At 42.6% G+C, this 22784-nt stretch overlaps 1 protein-coding gene across 1 annotated transcript in view; it reads right to left on the bottom strand.

Annotated features, from left to right (window-relative positions):
• Nucleotides 1-4508: 4508 nt before the first annotated feature.
• zgc:158659 (uncharacterized protein LOC791141 homolog) overlaps nucleotides 4509-22784 on the bottom strand; it is an 18562-nt gene continuing 286 nt past the window's right edge. Inside the window, exons 1-28 of the mRNA XM_044341885.1 lie at nucleotides 22738-22784; nucleotides 19448-19576; nucleotides 19239-19342; nucleotides 18998-19160; nucleotides 18511-18720; nucleotides 17949-18016; nucleotides 17544-17672; nucleotides 17391-17444; nucleotides 17181-17290; nucleotides 16950-17091; nucleotides 14958-15043; nucleotides 14576-14681; nucleotides 12831-12983; nucleotides 12603-12734; nucleotides 11587-11711; nucleotides 11334-11415; nucleotides 11070-11234; nucleotides 10392-10495; nucleotides 10101-10200; nucleotides 9904-9975; nucleotides 9649-9755; nucleotides 8300-8421; nucleotides 8120-8198; nucleotides 7871-8041; nucleotides 7515-7632; nucleotides 6599-6750; nucleotides 6370-6518; nucleotides 4509-5368 (exon numbers count right to left, since the gene is read on the bottom strand). The exon at nucleotides 22738-22784 is cut by the window's right edge and continues 286 nt beyond it. Of these exons, the coding sequence (XP_044197820.1) occupies nucleotides 5244-5368; nucleotides 6370-6518; nucleotides 6599-6750; nucleotides 7515-7632; nucleotides 7871-8041; nucleotides 8120-8198; nucleotides 8300-8421; nucleotides 9649-9755; nucleotides 9904-9975; nucleotides 10101-10200; nucleotides 10392-10495; nucleotides 11070-11234; nucleotides 11334-11415; nucleotides 11587-11711; nucleotides 12603-12734; nucleotides 12831-12983; nucleotides 14576-14681; nucleotides 14958-15043; nucleotides 16950-17091; nucleotides 17181-17290; nucleotides 17391-17444; nucleotides 17544-17672; nucleotides 17949-18016; nucleotides 18511-18720; nucleotides 18998-19160; nucleotides 19239-19342; nucleotides 19448-19532 (3213 nt within the window). The 5' untranslated portion in view covers nucleotides 19533-19576; nucleotides 22738-22784 and the 3' untranslated portion in view covers nucleotides 4509-5243. The remainder of the gene's footprint in view (nucleotides 5369-6369; nucleotides 6519-6598; nucleotides 6751-7514; nucleotides 7633-7870; nucleotides 8042-8119; nucleotides 8199-8299; nucleotides 8422-9648; nucleotides 9756-9903; nucleotides 9976-10100; nucleotides 10201-10391; nucleotides 10496-11069; nucleotides 11235-11333; nucleotides 11416-11586; nucleotides 11712-12602; nucleotides 12735-12830; nucleotides 12984-14575; nucleotides 14682-14957; nucleotides 15044-16949; nucleotides 17092-17180; nucleotides 17291-17390; nucleotides 17445-17543; nucleotides 17673-17948; nucleotides 18017-18510; nucleotides 18721-18997; nucleotides 19161-19238; nucleotides 19343-19447; nucleotides 19577-22737) is intronic.

Below are 22784 nucleotides of genomic sequence, written 5' to 3'. Positions count from 1 at the left end.
AGGGGTTTACATCGAGGGGTTTACATCGGGGGTTTACATCGGTGGGTTTACATCGAGGGGTTTACATCGGGGGTTTACATCGGTGGGTTTACATCCGGGGTTTACATCGGGGGGTTTATATCGGGGGGTTTACATCGGGGGTTTACATCGGGGGGTTTACAGCCAACAGATTTTTGACAGACATTCCTTCACAGACTTTTAAATCACTTCTCAGCTTGAGGAAAGTTTTACAAATATTAAACCTCCATGGATCAAAAATTGATAAAAGAAAGAGACATAAGGGACCTTGTTTACAGTTGGAGGCGTCCTGTCAACAGTTTTACAGACGTCTCTTTTATAACGGAGGTCTTTGGGAAAATGCTGTTTGGGAGGAGTTTTTGCTGTAATACTGCGAGTGGCCACTGGGAGAAACTGACTGAGCTGCAGCGCTGTATCCAATTTTAATTATACATCCACGGGAGAAAGTCATACTACTTCAAAACACAAAGAGAAATGTGTAACGTTTTGTTTTGACAGCAGCATCTAGTGGACGTCAGAGGAAGTGCAGCTCAAAGCAAACACAGCACACCTGTTGAGCTTTTATTTAAAAGTACAACAATGATAACAACACAGACAGAGATCAATAAGTGCTTCCTCCTGCAGTGACGTCACACGCTACAGGCCACCTGCTGGAAAGTTCATTTAAAAGATTTGATTTCTCATCAGCGTATACGGGCCCTCTGATTGGCTGTGGGCGTCGGCCTGTAGTCCTCCTTCCCTCTTCTCCTCCGTCGTGATATTTTGAGAGTAAAGTCATAAATATTTCTACAACACATCGTAATGTTTCAAATATAAACAAAGGAAAATTGTGAAATTGTGCAAAACATTTCAGAATAGTTTGAAGAAACAAAAATATTTCTATAAAAAAGTCAGTTTTTTTTTAGACAGTTTTCCTGTAGGGGTCAATAGATGATCGGACAGGATCAATAATTATCACAAATCAATACTGAACATTAAGAAACTGATTATATCAGCCATCATGCCTGTTAAATACATCAATCAGTCACCAAACCATCAGTTTAACACTACAGGTGTAAATGATTAGAAATCAATCAATAAATTTGATCACATGGAAACAAACACAGCATGTCTGCTCACTTCTGTATCAGTCACTATGGTAACCAGCACAGTTGATGATGTCATAAATCAATAAATAGATCAGCATGCAGCAGGGGGCGGGGCCAGGTCGGTGACGGCGACCTGACCTCTGACCTGAGCAAAACAAACACAAACCTTCACATTAAAAAACGGGCATCATGACCCTTTAATCCGTCTGAGTTTGGCCCCGCCCCTGCTGGCTGGCAGCCAATGGAACAGGAAGGTTTCCACTGATGCTACGCTACGCTAACTAACCCTACCCATGATGCATTGTTCCAGTGCAACAGCTCAGCTAAATAACTAACTAACTAACTATGGATTAGAGTGCACCAGCTCAGCTAGCAGGCTAACAGCTAGCCTAGCATGGCTCATAAGATACAGTGCACTAGAGGCTAACAAAGCTAACAGCTAACAAGCAGCTGATTGGTTCAGATTGTCGTGGAAAGACTTTGATCCCTGATAAAACTTGATGATATGTTGTTTCAACTGAGTTCAGATCAGTTCAGAGCAGCTGTGAACGCTCGTGTTACATTTACACTCCAACAGATATCATCAACAGCCAATCAGGAAGTTATCAATACCAGAGACTATGATCAATACAGCCAAGTATTGGTATAATCTGAGATTTCCAGAAAAAAGCCTCAACACTTAAACATAAAGATGAAATATAAAAACATGGTAATCTCAGGAGAAAGGAGCTGAACTGTATCAGAAGGTTTAATTCATGAGAAACGCGTAACAATGTAAGTTTTAAGTTGTGACTTTCTGAAGAGAAGTTGGAATATTTCAAGACTAAAAATGTACTTTTCAGAAAAAAGGTCAATATTTCAAGGAAAGGGCTGAAGATTTTATGTGAGAGGAAGTCGTAATATTTCAAAAACAGTCAGATTGTTTTTAAAAGATTTAATATTTGAGAAAAAAGTTCTGTTACAGTAATATTTAAAAAAGTTCTGAGTATTTATCATAATTTATTATAGATTATAATATTTCTCAGACAGATTAATTCCTGAACTCTCAGATCGTTTTGTGACCCTGATGTTTGTTTCTACTCATTAATCTACTGATGTTTATTTTAATACTGACGTTTACTCAAAGCTGAAGTCTGATGTGGATTCAGGTGTTTGTCACCTGCAACATGTCAAACATTGATTATATGATCAATACCATGATCAAACATCACATAAGATAAGAAGTCTGAACATTAATTCATCTCATTGTGCTTTTTACTTTTCATGTCCACAGAAACCTGATTGGTTGGTTCACTCTGATGTCAGCACAGTGACTCCGTCCACGGCTGGTCAGCTCTGCCTTCGTATTGGTCAGAGCTCCTTTTGATTGTCATAATCAAAGTATTGATCAGTCATTGGAGGTTTTATTGCTCTCACAGTGACCACAGTGTTCACTTTGCTGGTTTCAATAAAGCTGGTTTCATTCAAATTCTCCCTACAAACAGGTAATAAAGTTACAGCTGCTTGTCAATAAAGTTTGATTCAAAATGTACGCTACAGCAATAAAGTTTGTTTGTGTAATTCACACAGAGCTAACATGCTAACATTAGCACCAACTGGAAGACATTTACGACATCATCTTCATCATCATCAGCGTCGTCTTTTCCCAGCATGCCTTTGGCATCCTCACCGACCCCTCTGACCGGTGACCCTGAGATTTGTGTTGCTATGACAACCATCCCACCAACATGACGTCATGATGCTAAAGTCTACGACAATCACACACCTTCATCATCGTCATCCTCACAGAGTAGCGCAGTAAACACAGTGTGTGTGTGTGTTATATATATGTATATATGTGTATATATTAATGTTCGTTAGGCGTGTGTCTGATGGTGTGTGTTATATATATGTATATGTGTGTATATATTAATGTTCGTTAGGCGTGTGTCTGATGGTGTGTGTTATATATATGTATATGTGTGTATATATTAATGTTCGTTAGGCGTGTCTGATGGTGTGTGTTATATATATGTATATGTGTGTATATATTAATGTTCGTTAGGCGTGTGTCTGATGGTGTGTGTTATATATATGTATATGTGTGTATATATTAATGTTCGTTAGGCGTGTCTGATGGTGTGTGTTATATATATGTATATGTGTGTATATATTAATGTTCGTTAGGTGTGTCTGATGTTGTGTGTTATATATATGTATATGTGTGTATATATTAATGTTCGTTAGGCGTGTCTGATGGTGTGTGTTATATATATGTATATGTGTGTATATATTAATGTTCGTTAGGCGTGTGTCTGATAGTGTGTGTTATATATATGTATATGTGTGTATATATTAATGCTTGTTAGGCGTGTGTCTGATAGTGTGTGTTATATATATGTATATGTGTGTGTCTGATGGTGTGTGTTATATATATGTATATGTGTGTATATATTAATGCTTGTTAGGCGTGTGTCTGATGGTGTGTGTTATATATATGTATATGTGTGTATATATTAATGTTCATTAGGTGTGTGTCTGATGGTGTGTGTTATATATATATGTATATGTGTGTATATATTAATGCTTGTTAGGCGTGTGTCTGATGGTGTGTGTTATATATATGTATATGTGTGTATATATTAATGTTTGTTAGGCGTGTCTGATGGTGTGTGTTATATATATGTATATGTGTGTATATATTAATGTTCGTTAGGTGTGTGTCTGATGGTGTGTGTTATATATATGTATATGTGTATATATTAATGTTCGTTAGGCGTGTCTGATGGTGTGTGTTATATATATGTATATGTGTGTATATTAATGTTCGTTAGGCGTGTGTCTGATGGTGTGTGTTATATATATGTATATGTGTGTATATATTAATGTTCGTTAGGCGTGTCTGATGGTGTGTGTTATATATATGTATATGTGTGTATATTAATGTTCGTTAGGTGTGTGTCTGATGGTGTGTGTTATATATATGTATATGTGTGTATATATTAATGTTCGTTAGGCGTGTCTGATGGTGTGTGTTATATATATATATATGTGTGTATATATTAATGTTCGTTAGGCGTGTCTGATGGTGTGTGTTATATATATGTATATGTGTGTATATATTAATGTTCGTTAGGTGTGTGTCTGATGGTGTGTGTTATATATATGTATATGTGTGTATATATTAATGTTCGTTAGGCGTGTCTGATGGTGTGTGTTATATATATATATATGTGTGTATATATTAATGTTCGTTAGGCGTGTCTGATGGTGTGTGTTATATATATGTATATGTGTGTATATATTAATGTTCGTTAGGTGTGTGTCTGATAGTGTGTGTTATATATATGTATATGTGTGTATATATTAATGTTCGTTAGGTGTGTGTCTGATAGTGTGTGTTATATATATGTATATGTGTGTATATATTAATGTTCGTTAGGTGTGTGTCTGATGGTGTGTGTTATATATATGTATATGTGTGTATATATTAATGTTCGTTAGGTGTGTGTCTGATAGTGTGTGTTATATATATGTATATGTGTGTATATATTAATGCTCGTTAGGCGCTCGTTAGGCATTAATGCTCGTTAGGCATGTGTCTGATGGTGTGTGTTATATATATGTATATGTGTGTATATATTAATGTTCATTCGGCGCTCGTTAGGCATTAATGCTCGTTAGGCATGTGTCTGATGGTGTGTGTTATATATATGTATATGTGTGTATATATTAATGTTCGTTAGGTGTGTGTCTGATGGTGTGTGTTATATATATGTATATGTGTGTATATATTAATGCTCGTTAGGCGCTCGTTAGGCATTAATGCTCGTTAGGTGTGTGTCTGATGGTGTGTGTCATATATATGTATATGTGTGTATATATTAATGCTCGTTAGGCGTGTGTCTGATGGTGTGTGTTATATATATGTATATGTGTGTATATATTAATGCTCGTTAGGTGTGTGTCTGATGGTGTGTGTTATATATATGTATATGTGTGTATATATTAATGCTCGTTAGGTGTGTCTGATGGTGTGTGTTATATATATGTATATGTGTGTATATATTAATGCTCGTTAGGCATGTGTCTGATGGTGTGTGTTATATATATGTATATGTGTGTATATATTAATGTTCATTCGGCGCTCGTTAGGCATTAATGCTCGTTAGGCATGTGTCTGATGGTGTGGAAGATCCAGTCCATCTTGGTGCTCCAGCCTCCATGATGAGCGTCGTTCATCTGTTTGGTGAAATACTCCAGCGCCTCCTGCTGGCTCTTCTCTGAGAGACAGACAGACAGAAGGATGTGAGACAGGAAGTGATGTCACAAAGGATCATCTCTGGTCTCATGTTTCTATCAGTGACATCAACACTGTTCTCAAGTTAACAGTCAACAAAACAACAACAAACAAGAAACAACAAATACTTTTGACACCTGTTGTTTTGTTATAGTGCAGTTTAGTTATGAAGAAAACCTGTCTCTACCTGTCTCTCTCTCTACCTATCTCCGTCTCTACCTGTCTCTCTCTCTACCTGTCTCTCTCTCTACCTATCTCCGTCTCTACCTGTCTCTCTCTCTACCTTTCTCCGTCTCTACCTGTCTCTCTCTCTACCTATCTCCGTCTCTACCTGTCTCTCTCTCTACCTGTCTCTCTCTCTACCTATCTCCGTCTCTACCTGTCTCTCTCTCTACCTTTCTCCGTCTCTACCTGTCTCTCTCTCTACCTGTCTCTCTCTCTACCTATCTCCGTCTCTACCTGTCTCTCTCTCTACCTTTCTCCGTCTCTACCTGTCTCTCTCTCTACCTGTCTCTCTCTCTACCTATCTCCGTCTCTACCTGTCTCTCTCTCTACCTTTCTCCGTCTCTACCTGTCTCTCTCTCTACCTGTCTCTCTCTCTACCTATCTCCGTCTCTACCTGTCTCTCTCTCTACCTTTCTCCGTCTCTACCTGTCTCTCTCTCTACCTATCTCCGTCTCTACCTGTCTCTCTCTCTACCTGTCTCTCTCTCTACCTATCTCCGTCTCTACCTGTCTCTCTCTCTACCTATCTCCGTCTCTACCTGTCTCTCTCTCTACCTGTCTCTCTCTCTACCTATCTCCGTCTCTACCTGTCTCTCTCTCTACCTATCTCCGTCTCTACCTGTCTCTCTCTCTACCTTTCTCCGTCTCTACCTGTCTCTCTCTCTACCTTTCTCCGTCTCTACCTGTCTCTCTCTCTACCTGTCTCTGTCTCTACCTGTCTCCCTCTCTACCTGTCTGTCTCTCTACCCGTCTCTCTTACCCAGAGCCAGGGTCTTCCTCAGGTAGGCGATGTCGTCGAAGCTCTGCAGTTCGGGCATCCCGCAGCCGAGCAGGAGGGAGAACAGGTTGATGAAGAGGCTGGCGTGCTGCCGGATGGCCAGGTAAGCTTTATAGCACATCTCCTGGAACCTGAAACACAGACGTAGAGTGAGACGGGCAGAGAGGGAGACAGCAGCGTTACAGTATGACAGGTGAGGTGCAGGTGAGACCTCTCAAACTCTTTGGTCTTGGTGGACTCCTGGACTCCTTTACTGATGACGATGAGGAAGTCCTGCGTCAGCACGAAGGGAACTCGCTCCCGCTTGTAACCAAACTTCTTCTTCTTGTGATCCAGGAAGTGACCGAAGTCGATGTGGAACAGCTGCAGGAAGAGGCGGAGCTCAGGTGAGGATCAGGTGAGATTCAGCGAGGCTCAGTGAGCTCAGTGAGGCTCAGAGAGGGTCAGAGAGGGTCAAAGAGGGTCAGTGAGGCTCAGCGAGGCTCAGCAAGGCTCAGTGAGATTCAGCGAGGCTCAGTGAAGCTCAGTGAAGCTCAGAGAGGGTCAGAGAGGGTCAGTGAGGCTCAGCGAGGCTCAGCAAGGCTCAGCGAGGCTCAGTGAGGCTCAGAGAGGGTCAGTGAGGGTCAGTGAGGGTCAGTGAGGCTCAATGAGGGTCAGTGAGGCTCAGCAAGGCTCAGCGAGGCTCAGCGAGGCTCAGTGAGGCTCAGTGAGGGTCAGTGAAGCTCAATGAGGGTCAGTGAGGCTCAGCGAGGCTCAGCGAGGCTCAGTGAGGCTCAGTGAGGCTCAGCGAGGCTCAGCGAGGCTCAGCGAGGCTCAGCGAGGCTCAGCGAGGGTCAGCGAGGGTCAGTGAGGGTCAGTGAGGCTCAATGAGGGTCAGTGAGGCTCAGTGAGGGTCAATAAGGGTCAGTGAGCTCAGTGAGGGTCAGTGAGGCTCAGTGAGGCTCAGTGAGGGTCAATAAGGGTCAGTGAGGGTCAGTGAGGGTCAGTGAGGCTCAGTGAGGCTCAATGAGGGTCAGTGAGGCTCAGTGAGGGTCAATAAGGGTCAGTGAGGCTCAGTGAGGCTCAGCGAGGCTCAGCGAGGCTCAGTGAGTTCAGTGCAGGAGAACACTTACAGAGTCAGGACTCACCTGTCCGTTCTCCTTCACCATGATGTTGGAGTTGTGTCGGTCACCAATTCCCAGAATGAATGTTGCTACGCAGTAACCTGCACACGACCTGGTGAACAGGTCGATGGCCCGGTCATACCTGAGAGACAGACAGGAGGGTGGTGAGACAGGTCAGACAGGCAGGAGGGTGGTGAGACAGGTCAGACAGGCAGGAGGGTGGTGAGACGAGTCAGACAGACAGGAGGGTGGTGAGACGAGTCAGACAGACAGGAGGGAGGTGAGACAGACAGACAAGACAGACAGGAGGGTGGTGAGACAGACAGACAAGACAGACAGGAGGGTGGTGAGACAGACAGACGAGACAGACAGGTACTGACGCCTCTCCCCGGTTCTTGTCTTTGATCCAGTGGTGCAGGGTGTTGGAGTTGAACTGCAGCGCCCCCTTCAGGCCTCCTTTACACTGAATCTGCATGATGGTGAAACTGTGCTTCACCACCTCGATCAGACCCACACAGTCCCCGATGGACAGGCAGCCGTACGGCAGCATGCTGCGCACACACAAACACACACGCAGTTAGCCAGCTGTGTGATGATGTCATAGACACTGATGATGTCACTGCTCTCACCGCAGGTCCAGGCCCTGGTTCTGCCAGATGTTCTCCATGATCTTAATGATCTGCAGAGTCAGCATGTCCTGACGCAGGTCTGCAAGACACAGGTTACTCATTACATTACACGCAACCCCTGTTAGCATGGTTAGCTTTCTCTATTGAAAACAGTGCTGTTGTTAGCACTGAGCTAGCTACCGTCTCCGTTTTTGAAGATGATTTCGTTGTTGGTGAAGAGCAGCTCGGACATGATGTCGGGGTTTTCCCAGTTCAACCACAGGGGGCGCTTCGCTGACGACATGATCCTGCACTCCTCCAGCCTGGAGAAACAACACTTTATTGCACTTTACTGCGCTTTACTTCACTTTACTGCACTTCACTGCACTCCTTCAGCCTGGAGGACCAATGTCTATCTGCAGTCTTGCAGATAACCCCCCCTCTCGACCCTTAAACTAACCCTAGCCATCCCCCTCCTCATGCCTAAAGCTAACCAAGGGTGTGTCATGTAGTAAAGTGATTGTCTCGTGTAGCAAGACTACACTGCGCTTTACTTCTTTATGTCTTCACCTGAGCCTTTGACTGCTTTCAGGCATTTTATCTGCTTTCAGCACTTACACCTCAGCAGATACTTCAACCCACTTCTTTTACTCACACTTCAGTTCATTTAGTTAGTTAGTTAGTTTAGTTAAGTTCAGCTACTTAATTAATTTAAAGTAGATAAGTTTAATTACTTTTGTTTAGTTAAGCAGTTAAGTTTAGTTACTTAGTAAAGTAAAGTAAAGTAGTTTAGTTAGTTTAGTAAGGTAGTTAAGTTTAATTATTTATTAGTTGAGTAAAGTAGGTAAGTTTACTTTAATAAAGTTATTAAGTTTAGTTGGTTAAGTAAAATAGTTACATTTGTTAATTAGTTTAGTAAGGTAGTTACATTTAATTACTTAGTTTAGTAAAGTAGTTCAGTTTAGTTTCGTGAAGTAGTTAAAGTAGTTCAGTTTAGTTAGTTAAGCTTACTAAACTAACTAAACTTAATGACTTCACTAGTTTAGTTCAGTCAACCAGTTGGTTACTTGATTGGTTGTTTAGTTAGTTAGGTTGTTAGTTAGGTAGGTTGGTCAGTTTGTTAGTAGGTTAGTAGGTTAGTAGGTAGGTATGTAGTTAGGTCAGTTTGAAAGTCGGTAGGCAGTTAGGTCGTTGGGATGGTCAGAAGGTAGGTAAGTAGATAGGTCGGTCAGTTGGTCCATCAGTTGGTCAGTCAGTGGGTAGGTAGGTAGTTTGGTCGGTTGGACAGTCAGTAGGTAGTTAGGTAGGTAGGTAGGTTGGTCGGTCGGTCGGTAAGTCAGTCGGTCGGTCAGTAGGTCAGTAGGTAGGTAGGTAGGTAAGTAGGTTGGTTGGTCGGTCGGTCAGTCAGTAGGTAGGTAGGTAGGTAGGTAAGTAGGTAAGTAGGTAAGTAGGTTGGTTGGTCGGTCGGTCGGTAGGTAGGAAGGTAGGTCGGTCGGTCAGTCAGTAGGTAGGCAGGTAGGTTGGAGGTGTGTAGGTACTTCAAGTGCTACCTGAGGTTTCCCAGCTGGTGAACAGGGTTCAGAGGAGAGACGAATCCCTGCAGAGCCTCCATGTAATCTGGACGAGACATGTGTTCAACCAGGAACTTCATCTGAGTCTATCAACCAATCACAACACATTAACACGTCATCATCAACCAATCACAACATGATTATAATATTATTATATCATTTCAAATGTGACATTAAAACATTTCTGTAACACTTTTTTAAATGTGTACTTTTGTATTTGTGTGTGTGTCATACTTTCTGTGTCTCGTCCTTCTTCTCTTGTTTGAGTGTGTCTGTCAGGTTCACCAGTTTATCCATGGCCTCCACCTGCACACACACACACGCACACACACACACATACATACACACACACAGTCATGTTATTGGCTGTAGTACCACACTCAGACACTAGATGGCAGCAGCTTCAGGTTAATGACGGAGCCGCTGCTCACCTGTCTGTTCAGGTGTTTCAGGTACATGCCACAGGCTCTGCAGAAAGCTTCCAGCAGCAGACCAAAGCGTCGGGACACTGTCTTGTTGTGCATCTCTGACCTGTGAACAGTGTTTCTGTTAGTTTGAACACATTAAGTAACATATTTATCTAAAACTAATCATGTAAAAGTAGTAAATTAGTATATGAATTATTGATCCAGTCACCACTGAGGATCACAGGGTGGCGATAAAGATAAGCTTTACAGCTTTTGGGTGACCTGCTCCTTTAATCCACAGATAATCTTACTCACTTGAGATGCCAGAAGAAGAAGTGTCCTATCCTTTGATTGGTCAGAGCTTTCTTGATCAGGAAACGAGCCAGAGGATTGTCCAGGTACATCTCGTACTTTAACACCTGGAAAACACCATTTCTTTTTGTCTTAAAGATGCTGTCAAATAATATATAAATACAACTAATAAAGTTTTACAGAATTCAACTTGTAAGTTTTATGTGGAACACACCTGTTGTGTATTTTGGGCTAGCATGAATCACAGAGTGAGGAGCACAAAAGGGATTGTGGGTAACCTTGCCTCTGTTCAGTTTTTTTGTTAGCCATGCTGCTATGAACATGCAGCAGTTGCAGAATAAAATGACAAACGTTCAGTCGGTGTATGGGTTATAACTGTTATACAGGTAACAAAACTGTTAAGGACATAACAAAAAGCAGTGATGAGGACGTCTGAACTGACACATGTTGTCCGCAATGGAGGAGTGGCATCCTCTCTATTTTTCCTGTTGATGCCTTGCACTGACCCAGGTGATAGATGGTGCCGGTGTGCAGAGTGTACGCTATGTGTGCTTAAGGTAGATATTGCTGCCAGCTAAAAGGGGAGGATTATATCCTATATATAAGTTATATCCAAAACTCTTAAGGATGTAACTGCACCTGCACCAGGTGCTGTACCATAAGGTGAGTTTGTAAACGTACCTGTACGAGCTGCAACAGGTACTGCGACAGCTTGTCGTCTGTCAGACCTTGAACCAAACAGCGCAGTGCGAACTCTCTGACCATCGGATCAGGAAAGTTACAGTCCAACAACTCCAGAGCCGACTCGGGCTCCATCAGAGGCCACTCCTTCAGCAGACAGTACATCTGAGGAGGAGGAAGAGAGACAGGTAACAGACAGGTGACTGATGAGTTTAACTGACATATTCAGAGAATCCGTCCTGACAGTAAAAGTGTGTTTTTTACCTGTGACGCTTCGTCTCTGGAGTTCCATTTAACAGACAGAAGGAGCTTTGGAAGAGATTCTGGGATGTTTACACAGTAATGTCTGCAGAGAGAGAGACAGATAGACAGACAGACAGACAGGTAAAGATAAAGATACAAAAGTAGGGACAGGTGCAGACACTTGTGTCTCCATAGTAAGCTCCGCCCCCCACCTGTGTCTCCACAGTAAACCCCGCCCCTCACCTGTATCTCCACAGTAAGCCCCGCCCCTCACCTGTGTCTCCAGAGGAAGTCCTTCTCTTGCTCAGAGAGCTCATAGAGAGGATCTTTGGAGCAGAGAGACCGAAGTTGCTCCCCATCTGCTGCTGAAACACTGCTGTCACACGCCAGACGACTGCTCTGAGAGACAGACAGGTGGATTATTTATTTATTTGTTATTATTTATTTATTATTACCAGTCCATGGCAGCAGTTGAATATATATTACCACTGTGCAGCGATGCTCGCAGAAACAAGACCTTCATGGGAGAGTCAGTAGAAGAAAACCTTATCTGATCCTCATCATAAAATCCAACATCAGAAGTGAAACAGAACATCTACAGAAGCCTGAAGCATTTAGGAAACAAGTGCTGTGGACTGATGACGTTAAAATAGAATCAATCAGCAAAGGTATGTTTGGAGAAAACAAGAAGCAGCATCTCATGAAAAGAACAGCTTGCCAGCTGTTAAGCATGTAGGTGGATCCATCATGTTATCAGGAACAGGAAACAATGCAGGGCTGGAGGGAAGAATGGATTCCACTAAATACCAGCAAATTCTGGAAGCAAACATCACAACGTCTGTAAAATAGCTGAAGCTGAGAAGAGGACGTCTTCTCCAACAGGATAATGATCCTAAACATACCTCCAAATCCACCATGGATGACCTCAACAGACACCAGCTGAAGGTTTAGGAACGGCCCTCACAGTCCCCTGACTTAAACATTACTGAAAATCTGTGTGTAGATCTTTAAAGAGCTGTGCATGCAAGATGAACAATGAATATTGCAGAGCTAGAAGCCTTTTGTAGGAAGAATGAGAGAAAATCCCAAATACAATAACTGAAAGACGTTTAGCAGCAAAAAGCGTTTGCATGCTGTGATATCTGCCAGAGGAGGATTACTGACTACTGACTATGCAGGGCCCAAACTTTTATTTCATTGTATTTTTTATTTTTTAATTTTTGTTCAATTTCTGATGTTTTATACACATATATATATATTTACATATACATATTTATATGCACGTCTTACCAATCCGTGGCAGTAGTTGTAGCCAAGCTCTCGGCTGATGGTCCAGTTGGCGTGTTCTTCTATCTGCTGCTCATCAGGAAACACCACCGTCTGATTAAACCAGGAGAACTCCAGCTCAACACAGGGAGTCTCCTGCAGAGGATGAGAGAATCAATCACACATTTCATCAATGGAATCAGGATCAATCAGATATCTTTATTGGTACTGACAGAAAGAGGTGCTGTGTACCTTGTTGGGATTTGAACCAGCGACCCCAATGGGATTGAGTAAGTCCTCCAGGCCATGAGGGACGGGCCACAGACTGAGGGCAACTTTACCCGAAACCAAAATGTCCTGATAGTCAAAGAGGTTCACATTCCCCCAGGCTAGAGGACAGTGCTCCTGGCAGACAGACAGACAGGTGGGGGGGGCAGGTTCTATCAGATACTTGACAGTTTGTTCATTCTCTCACTGTTATTGGTTCCTACCAAGCGGAAACCTCCAGGGCTGAAAAATGAAGCCAAAAACTGCAGTACCTAAAATGGCCACTTGAGGCTGGTTCTATAAGCGAGTCAATCCCCATAGACTCCATAGACCCCCATAGACCCTATAGACCCCATAGACCCCATAGACCCTATAGACCCCATAGACCCCCATAGACCCTATAGACCCCTATAGACCCCCATAGACCCCATACATCTCCATAGACCCTCACAGACCCCATAGACCCCATGGTAAAATGTCCAACTTAACAGCAGAAATAAACATGTTTACAACCTGGTCTCTATAGCTTATTTATGACAACTGTACAGGGAGGGAATTTTTTCTTTAAACTCGACGGCTACATCCGTATTTTTTACAGTCTACGGGACCTACATGTTTCTCTCACTCTGTCATCGGTTCCTTCATGTTTCTCTCACTCTGTCATTGGTTCCTACATGTTTCTCTCACTCTGTCATCGGTTCCTTCATGTTTCTCTCACTCTGTCATTGGTTCCTAAATGTTTCTTTCACTCTGTCATCGGTTCCTACATGTTTCTCTCACTCTGTCATCGGTTCCTACATGTTTCTCTCACTCTGTCATCGGTTCCTTCATGTTTCTCTCACTCTGTCATCGGTTCCTTCATGTTTCTCTCACTATGTCATTGGTTCCTACATGTTTCTCTCACTCTGTCATCGGTTCCTTCATGTTTCTCTCACTATGTCATTGGTTCCTTCATGTTTCTCTCACTCTGTCATCGGTTCCTACATGTTTCTCTCACTATGTCATCGGGTTCCTTCATGCTTCTCTCACTCTGTCATTGATTCCTTCATGTTTCTCTCACTCTGTCATCGGTTCCTTCATGTTTCTCTCACTATGTCATTGGTTCCTTCATGTTTCTCTCACTCTGTCATTGGTTCCTACATGTTTCTCTCACTCTGTCATCGGTTCCTTCATGCTTCTCTCACTCTGCCATCGGTTCCTACATGTTTCTCTCACTCTGCCATTGGTTCCTACATGTTTCTCTCACTATGTCATTGGTTCCTGCATGTTTCTCTCACTCTGTCATCGGTTCCTTCATGTTTCTCTCACTCTGTCATTGGTTCCTACATGTTTCTCTCACTATGTCATCGGTTCCTACATGTTTCTCTCACTATGTCATTGGTTCCTACATGTTTCTCTCACTCTGTCATTGGTTCCTTCGTGTTTCTCTCACTCTGTCATTGGTTCCTTCATGTTTCTCTCACTATGTCATCGGTTCCTACATGTTTCTCTCACTCTGTCATTGGTTCCTTCATGTTTCTCTCACTCTGTCATCGGTTCCTACATATTTCTCTCACTCTGTCATCGGTTCCTACGTGTTTCTCTCACTCTGTCATCGGTTCCTACATGTTTCTCTCACTCTGTCATTGGTTCCTTCATGTTTCTCTCACTCTGTCATTGGTTCCTACATGTTTCTCTCACTCTGTCATTGGTTCATGTGTTCATGTGACCTCTTCTCTTTCCTATCCTACCTCCTTGGCTCCCTTCCTTCCCTTCACAGAGCAGATGGAAAGGCAGAGTCTGGCTGAGCGAGGGAGGTCCGCCAGGTAGATGTCGTAGGTCAGCCACTCGTTCCACCTGGACACAGACAGGTAGTCAGACAGACAGGTAAAGAGACAGGGAGTGAGGCAGGTGTAGATGTAGTGGGATTTGTCGTGTTACTTAACATTTTTTGTCAGATTAGTATTTTCTTACTTTATACAGTGCACTCAGACAGAACCTGAATTTGAAAAGTATTTAAACTGAGAATTTTCTCCATATATGTCAGCTGATTGTTTAGATCAATCTCCATGGCAACAACAGGTTTCTAATGTTCAACTTTATGGACTGTTAATGTAGAGTTCAGCTTGTTACCTGGGGTTGGAGCAGGGGACTCTTTGTGTGTTGACGTTGTCACAAAGCGGCTCTCCACCGTGATAAATACCTGTCCTCACATAGATCTACAAGCAAACACAAACAAGTTGAAGCAGCAGTTCTTCACAACATAAGTAGATCAGGTGGACTCAGGTAATTACACTTCAAAACACCTGCACACCTGTTCTGTGTCTCACACTTCCCCTGTTTTCATTTGAATATACAGTACTGTGTAAAAGTTTTAGGCACATTAGATGTTTAGATTCTTATCCATAATACGATATCATTAGAGAGGCATCTGATTGGTCCAAATGTATCTTGCAACATGACAACAAGCCCAAACACCCAGTCAGTCATAAAGAATATCTTAGACTTTTATACCATTGTTTAATTGTGTGTATTTATTAGGGGTGTCATGATTTAGATTCTAAATCAAAAATTTATCAAAATGAGCGTTCAATTTCGACCTTAGAAATCAAAAGCAGGATCGACGACTCTCCCATCCCCACCAAATCCGAGAAAAAAAATTATTTCAAAGATGACGCAGCATAGCGTACCGGTAGCCTGCAGCTGCATTACATTTTGAGACACAATGGCCACTGCTGGAGTTGGAGATGATGGAGAAACAATAGAACTGGAAATCCTCCTGCTTCTCTGAAGTCACTGATGTGGAAACACTTTGCCTTCCCCATGAGTCATGTAAACAACAAACACACTGTTGACAGAAAACTAGTTTGTAGGCTATGCTACACGCTGCGGTAACGTTGGAAATATATTGACAGATTTGGACTTTGTGGATCAATAACTCATAAGTGAAACATTAAAACAAAAATGACACCTCTTTGCTACTGTAGTAATGTAGACAACAAGCTACAACCTTATTTTCGCTAAAACGAGCCGTCCTCTGAGTTACGAATAACGCTGGTCTCTATGTACAGCTGACTGTGAGACGAGTGAGCAGGAACCGTTTACAATGTGCAACACTTAAACTTAGTTTGCTGCAGGTGAGGAAACTCAAGCTGTTGTTGTAAAGTTGTTTTTGTGTTTAACAGTTTGCTCCCAATTGAGTGGTGAAACGTAAAAGTTATTGTTATTACGCTTAAATAATTATATTGCTATCACACTTGATACCATGTAGCCTATCCTTTTAAAGAAGAATTTGAAAGTGTAAGTGACAGCTGTTAGGGCATAAAACCAATGATCTGTTGATGTTTACAAATCAAGACTCAATAGCCTAACAATGTCATAGCTGTCAGTGCTGAAAAAAATGTTTAAATCGAAAATCTAATCAAATCATAACCTTAAAATCGAAAGTCAAATCCAGTCATGGATTCGGAAAATCGTGACACCCCTAGTATTTATATAATCCCTCTACTTATGTTTCTGAAACTTTCTTAATATATTTGCAAAGTATATTTTTAAGAAACATATAGTTTTAGTAGTTCAATTTGTTTAATTTATTTTGCAAATATAATGTTTTTGGTCAAGAAGAAATGGAATTTAATTTTAATGTATAAGTACTGAATCTTGAATCACTTGAATATCCTCAGCAACAAGAAGAACAAGGAGTCCTGCATCAGATGGTTTGGCTCCCACAGAGCCCTGATCTCAACAGGGTCAGTCAGTCTGGGATTACATGAATGGACAGAAGCAGCTGAGACGCCGAAATCCACAGAACTGCAGCAACTTCTCCAAGATGCAGGAGCAACCCACCAGCCTAAAACTTTTGCACAGTACTGTATATCTGGATGTGTAGTAGAGTGTGATAAGATCTCTTCATATAAGGAGCCAAAAGTCCACAAAAGCAGCACTGATGTACAATAAAAACATGGAACTCAACTTAAGCTCCAGGCAGCAACAGATTTTAAATCCATACTCTCAGACCAAAGTTTAACTTTCAAAAGTTATTCTACCTTCTATTTCAAACTCTGTAGAGACACCCGAGCTGCTGAGGTCAGTCTACAAAGAGACACAAAACAAAGAGAGACAGACCTTGTCAATGTCTCTGATGTTGACGTTGACGTACGTGGCACAGAGCAGTCGGACCCTCAGCAGAGTGTTAAAGGCCCACAGAGAGCGAGGAGGAGAACCATCACCCCCTCCTGGACACGGAGATGGCTGAGGAGTCCGGCGACTGTAAAACAAACAACAAACATCCTCTACCTGGCTGCAGTACACCTGTACATGCTCCTGATTGGTTCATATACTGATTGGTTGTTGTACCTGTATGAAGGTGTGACGAAGCCAGAGGCAGGTAGCTGAGAGTAGAGGCTATCTTTAGAGACAAGCATCAGGTGAGGAAGACGGCCCACAATGATACAGGAGCGGATGTACTACAGGCAGACAGACAAGTAAACAGGTAAAGGGACAGCCAGTGAGACAGGTTGGTTTATAGAGCTCGTCCATAAGAATCTTTCAGAATGAAACTGGTACCTTGTACTGACTGAGAGGATACTTCTCCAACAGGTACTCATCACAGCCACACACCTGAGGAGAAAGACAGGTGAGTCAGACAGGCAGTTGTTCATTACTGTCTCTGGTACTCTTGGACAAAGTCAGACAGATGAGTCAGAGAGACAGGTGTACCTTCAGGATGTACTGTCCCTGGTACTCCTGGACACAGAGGCGGAGCTGCTGAGGTGAAAGGTGCATGGATCGGCTTTTCTTCCTGATGGACTCAGCTATCAGCTGCTCAGGTAGACTGTCATGACTCACCTGTAGAAACACACAACGGTGTTAGGGGGAGGCGGAGACACAGCACATGACCCAAGAACCAGAAACCAACCAGAACTTCACTGTAATAAATCGACCTGGATTCCTAATGAGTACATGAACTTCCGAGCTTCTAACGGGTAAATTGAACTTAATTAGCTAAACTTTAATTAAATTAAACCCTTGTAACGTTGTTAATGTTAATATAAATAAAGAGATTCAGTTACTGCTGCTGTCTTACAAGAAGGACCTGACACAAACCAGCACATGCAGTGTTACCTTCAGTGTGTATTTCTGTTTGGAGTTGGACGGAGACACGATCACCCAGATAGTCACAATCAACCTCCCTGTAGACAGACAGGTAGAAAGAAAGCATCACCTTACATCAATTTTTGTTATTGTATCCCAAGAGACTCCTAGGATTCAGTGTCCTTCAAGGTTTTACTCATGGAGGGACTAACAGGCACAGGCCTGTACCTGTTAGTGGGCAAAGGTCTGTGTGTGCAAGTGACCACTGGGTGAAGGCCTGTACCTTTAAGTACCTACTGGGCAGAGGCCTGTACCCATTAGTAACTACTGGGCGAAGGCCTGTACCCGTTAGTGACTACCGGGTGAAGGCCTATACCCGTAACTAACTACCGGGCAAACCCTGTACCCATCAGTGACTACTGGGCAAAGGCCTATACCAGTTACTAACTACCAGAAGAAGGCCTATACCCGTTACTAACTACCGGGCAAAGGCCTGTACCCGTTAGTGACTACCAGGTGAAGGCCTGTATCCATTAGTCCCTCCATGCGGCCTCTGGGAGTCCTGGTCCTGCAGCTCACTCTGAGTCAGTACCTTTGTCTAGCTTGCTGTAGATGTGCTGTGGGAGTTGGGCACTGGATTCCACATTGGGGGGGTAAACGTAGAGTGCTTGGCTGTGGGCCCCACCCCCCTCCCTCTCCTCCATGGCCTCTCTGCACACGCTCAGTATGGAGCGGCGGAAGTCCTGAACCTCTGGATCCTTCAACATCTCAAACTCACAGACTGGCATCCCAATGGCAAACCCTGCACACAGGGACCAAGTTAGTCTGTGGTGGGAGGGTAGGGGGTGGGGGGTTGGAGTCATCACACCACCAACACTGGCTATGAGATGTTCGGTGACTCAGTATGGGCTGGAGATGAGATGTTTGGTGATGGACCGATGTCTGTGATGAGGTTGTGACAGGTCGGTCAGATTGTGTGGTGATGAGGGGATGACAGGTTGGTCAGGTGGTTAGGTGATGAGGTGATAGCAGGTTGGTCAGGTGATGAGGTGGTGACAGGTCTTTCAGGTGAGTGTTACCTATCTCTCGGTTCAGGATCTTTTCTTCCCGGTTGCCCAGCGGCTCAATGACCTTCAGGATTGGGTGAAACAGTCGGAGGTCGCACAGCCGCCTTGTCTCGTCATAAAACTCCTCCCTCTCTGCCTCCTGAGTCACACCCACAAAGATGTAACTCGACTCCTCCTGACCAATCAGAGAGCTGATATTATTACCTGTAGTAATGGATGAAGGAGGCGGGGTCAAAGGTCAGACTGAGTGTACCTGCAGCAGGTGATACAGTGGGTACTTCCTGGCCTCCGTGAAGAGCTGCTGTTTGATGCTGATGAGAGGAGTTTCTCTAAGACACTCCAGACTCACCATCATCCCTGAGACACGTTGGGAACAGTTAGAGAACAGTAGAACATCAACAGAACATCACCAGAACATCATCCCTTAACACAGGAGAAAACTAGAACAGAAAAGAGTTGTACCGTTGGGGAGGCAACAGTCCACCAGGATGCGGGGGGGCATCAGGTGGAGCCCCCACAGTTCCCCTGATGACGGCCTGGGCGCCATGGCAACCACCTATCTCAAGCCACCTCACCTCAGCACTGGGCTACCTGTACAGACAGACAGACACACAGACAGACAGACAGGTAAACAGACTCTTTAGCCCTGATTAGTTTTAAACTGGACCATGTTTGTACCAGTTTAACTCGCTTTGACTCAGAATCAGAAAATAATTAGCCCTGTTTGGTCCTGTATCTGGCCCAGTCTTCTGGTTATAGTGTCTGTGGAGTCAAATGACAAATACAATGATGATGATGATGATGATGATGAAAAGATGTGAAATATCATAATTATTATATTTCACATATAACACGTCAAAAAACTGTATATGCCTTTATCATCCTTTAAAAACGTGAGCAGATGTGAATGTAGAACATGAGAAAATATTTCATGAACACCTGGTTCATCATGTGGTTTTTGGACATTTTACGTATGTTTTTGTATGTAACATGTGACATGACAAAAGAAAAGCTAATATGACACATAGTTTATCATGTATATATATAATCACATGCAAACTGACTGTCCCTTAAACACATTATGTACATGAGAAATTCACTTTTCAAAAGTGCTATTTCTAAAAGGACACAAACCCACCCAAATGTTACTTGTTTAATTATTTTCTTTGCATTTATTTCCTTTGTTGAGAAAATAATTGTCTTTCTTAAAATATTTTTACTTGTCATGTGTCTTTGTGTTTATCCCTTTATTTCCTCACGTCATTTGTGTCTATATTAAGACTGTTTCTATTAATAAATGTAACCTCTCTGTCGTCCACATGTCTTCTGATTGTCTTTGTGTCTTTGTGTGTTTTCAATGAAGCCGTCAAACAAAGAGCCGAAAGTAGGACACACACAAACACACACACACACACACACACACACACACACACACACACACACACACACACACACACACACTCTGACAGACAAAAGCAGCATCAGTGTGTGTGTGTGTGTGTTTCCTGTCGCTCTGTGAGGAAGCCGATTTCCTTCACAGTGATTTCACTGTTGACCAGCTGATTTAAAGGAGCAGTCCATCATGTTTTCACTGCTTGACTGACACAAAACTTTCACCGTTTCACCGTCAATTAAATGAAACAGATTCAAATACAGCGAGTCAAGAAAACTGTCCTCTGAACAGTTTAAATCTCAATCATTTGAGTTTTTCTCTGATGAAAACTAAGAAATATAACTCACAAAGACTACAGGATGAAAAATGGAACCTCCCCTAATCTGGAACTGATGGGGAACATCATTATCATTATTATCAATATTATTATTATTATCACAATCACAATAATTATAATAATAATTATTATTTGTAGTAGTTTTGACATGAAACAAATACTTTCCAGATTATCTCTATAGTCTCCACCCTGGCCTCTGACTGACAGATGGTGTCACTAATCACACACTCGGTGTTTGTTTTTGTCAGATCAGAGACACAGCGGGTGGTGGAGAGGTCAGAGGAAACATCATCAGTATCACTGAAAACTGCTGTCAGCGCCTCCTACAGGCTGCAGACTTCATTACAACATGAATGACTGCTGTGGAGATAAAACATGTCCAGTTTGTCCTGATGGGGGCGCTACACAACAGTGTCACAGCCTCTGTTACGAAAAAGAGCGCAACATTTATGAGAATAAAATCATCATATTTTGAGAATAAAGTTGTCATATAATTTGGGATTAAAATTGTCATAATTTGGGATTAAGGTCTTCATATTTTGAGGATATAGTTGTCATATTTTGAGAATAGCCTTTTCTCTTGTAAAACCATCACTAAACCTTTTTCTTGAGAGTACTAAAGTGCAGCCTTACTCTATAATTCATAGACTTTCTGTCACTGTGGTCGTGACTAGCCGTGGTTTAAAGGAAAAGTCTCATCTATCAGTTCATCAGTTCCAGGTGTGTCATGTGTTACTGTCTCTTTGAACTTACTGAAACATCTGGATCTGACAGACATTCAGAGCTCTGAAACATCTGGATCTGACAGACATTCAGAGTTCTGAAACATCTGGATCTGACAGACATTCAGAACTCTGAAACATCTGGATCTGACAGACATTCAGAGCTCTGAAACATCTGGGTCTGACAGACATTCAGAGCTCTGAAACATCTGGATCTGACAGACATTCAGAGCTCTGAAACATCTGGATCTGACAGACATTCAGAGCTCTGAAACATCTGGGTCTGACAGACATTCAGAGCTCTGAAACATCTGGATCTGACAGACATTCAGAGCTCTGAAACATCTGGATCTGACAGACATTCAGAGCTCTGAAACATCTGGATCTGACAGACATTCAGAGCTCTGAAACATCTGGGTCTGACAGACATTCAGAGCTCTGAAACATCTGGATCTGACAGACATTCAGAGCTCTGAAACATCTGGATCTGACAGACATTCAGAGCTCTGAAACATCTGGATCTGACAGACATTTGGAGCTCTGAAACATCTGGATCTGACAGACATTCAGAGCTCTGAAACATCTGGATCTGACAGACATTCAGAGCTTTGAAACATCTGGATCTGACAGACATTTAGAGCTCTGAAACATCTGGATCTGACAGGCATTTAGAGCTCTGAAATATCTGGATCTGACAGAGTTCGGACACGTCGGTTTGTTTTGGACCACAGGAGGAGAAGCTGCAGTCACTGATGTTTACTGATGATGTCACAGGTTTATTTGTAAACACAGCAGGTAAACAGGAAGAGGTTTTCTATATTGATCATATTATCTGCAGGTTGGAGACATATTGATCATATTGATAATATTATTCATTTATTTATGTATTTATTGGGACCATGTACATTGATCATATTGATCATATTATCTGCAGGTTGGAGACATATTGATCATATTGATAATATTTATTTATTTATGTATTTATTGGGACCATGTACATTGATCATATTGATCATATTATCTGCAGGTTGGAGACATATTGATCATATTATCTGCAGGTTGGAGACATATTGATCATATTGATAATATTTATTTATTTATGTATTTATTGGGACCATATACATTGATCATATTGATCATATTATCTGCAGGTTGAGACAACACTCCTCTCCTCATGACCTCAGACTATGATATGGTTGCCATGACGACGGGAGTGGGAGCATCCGCGAGGCTGAAATCAGAAGAAAAGAGAGAGACTCTTTGTTCCGTCTCACGCTCTGCCTGTCTGTCTGTCACTCACCTGAGCTCGTGCCTGCCGGTCCAGCGGCGCCTGTATCCGGTCATAGC

The sequence above is a fragment of the Thunnus albacares genome, chromosome 22 (genome assembly GCF_914725855.1).
Source record: "Thunnus albacares chromosome 22, fThuAlb1.1, whole genome shotgun sequence".
Lineage (NCBI taxonomy): Eukaryota > Metazoa > Chordata > Actinopteri > Scombriformes > Scombridae > Thunnus > Thunnus albacares.
Note: the sequence above shows the minus strand (reverse complement) of the source record. Positions and strands in the feature narration are given on the sequence as shown.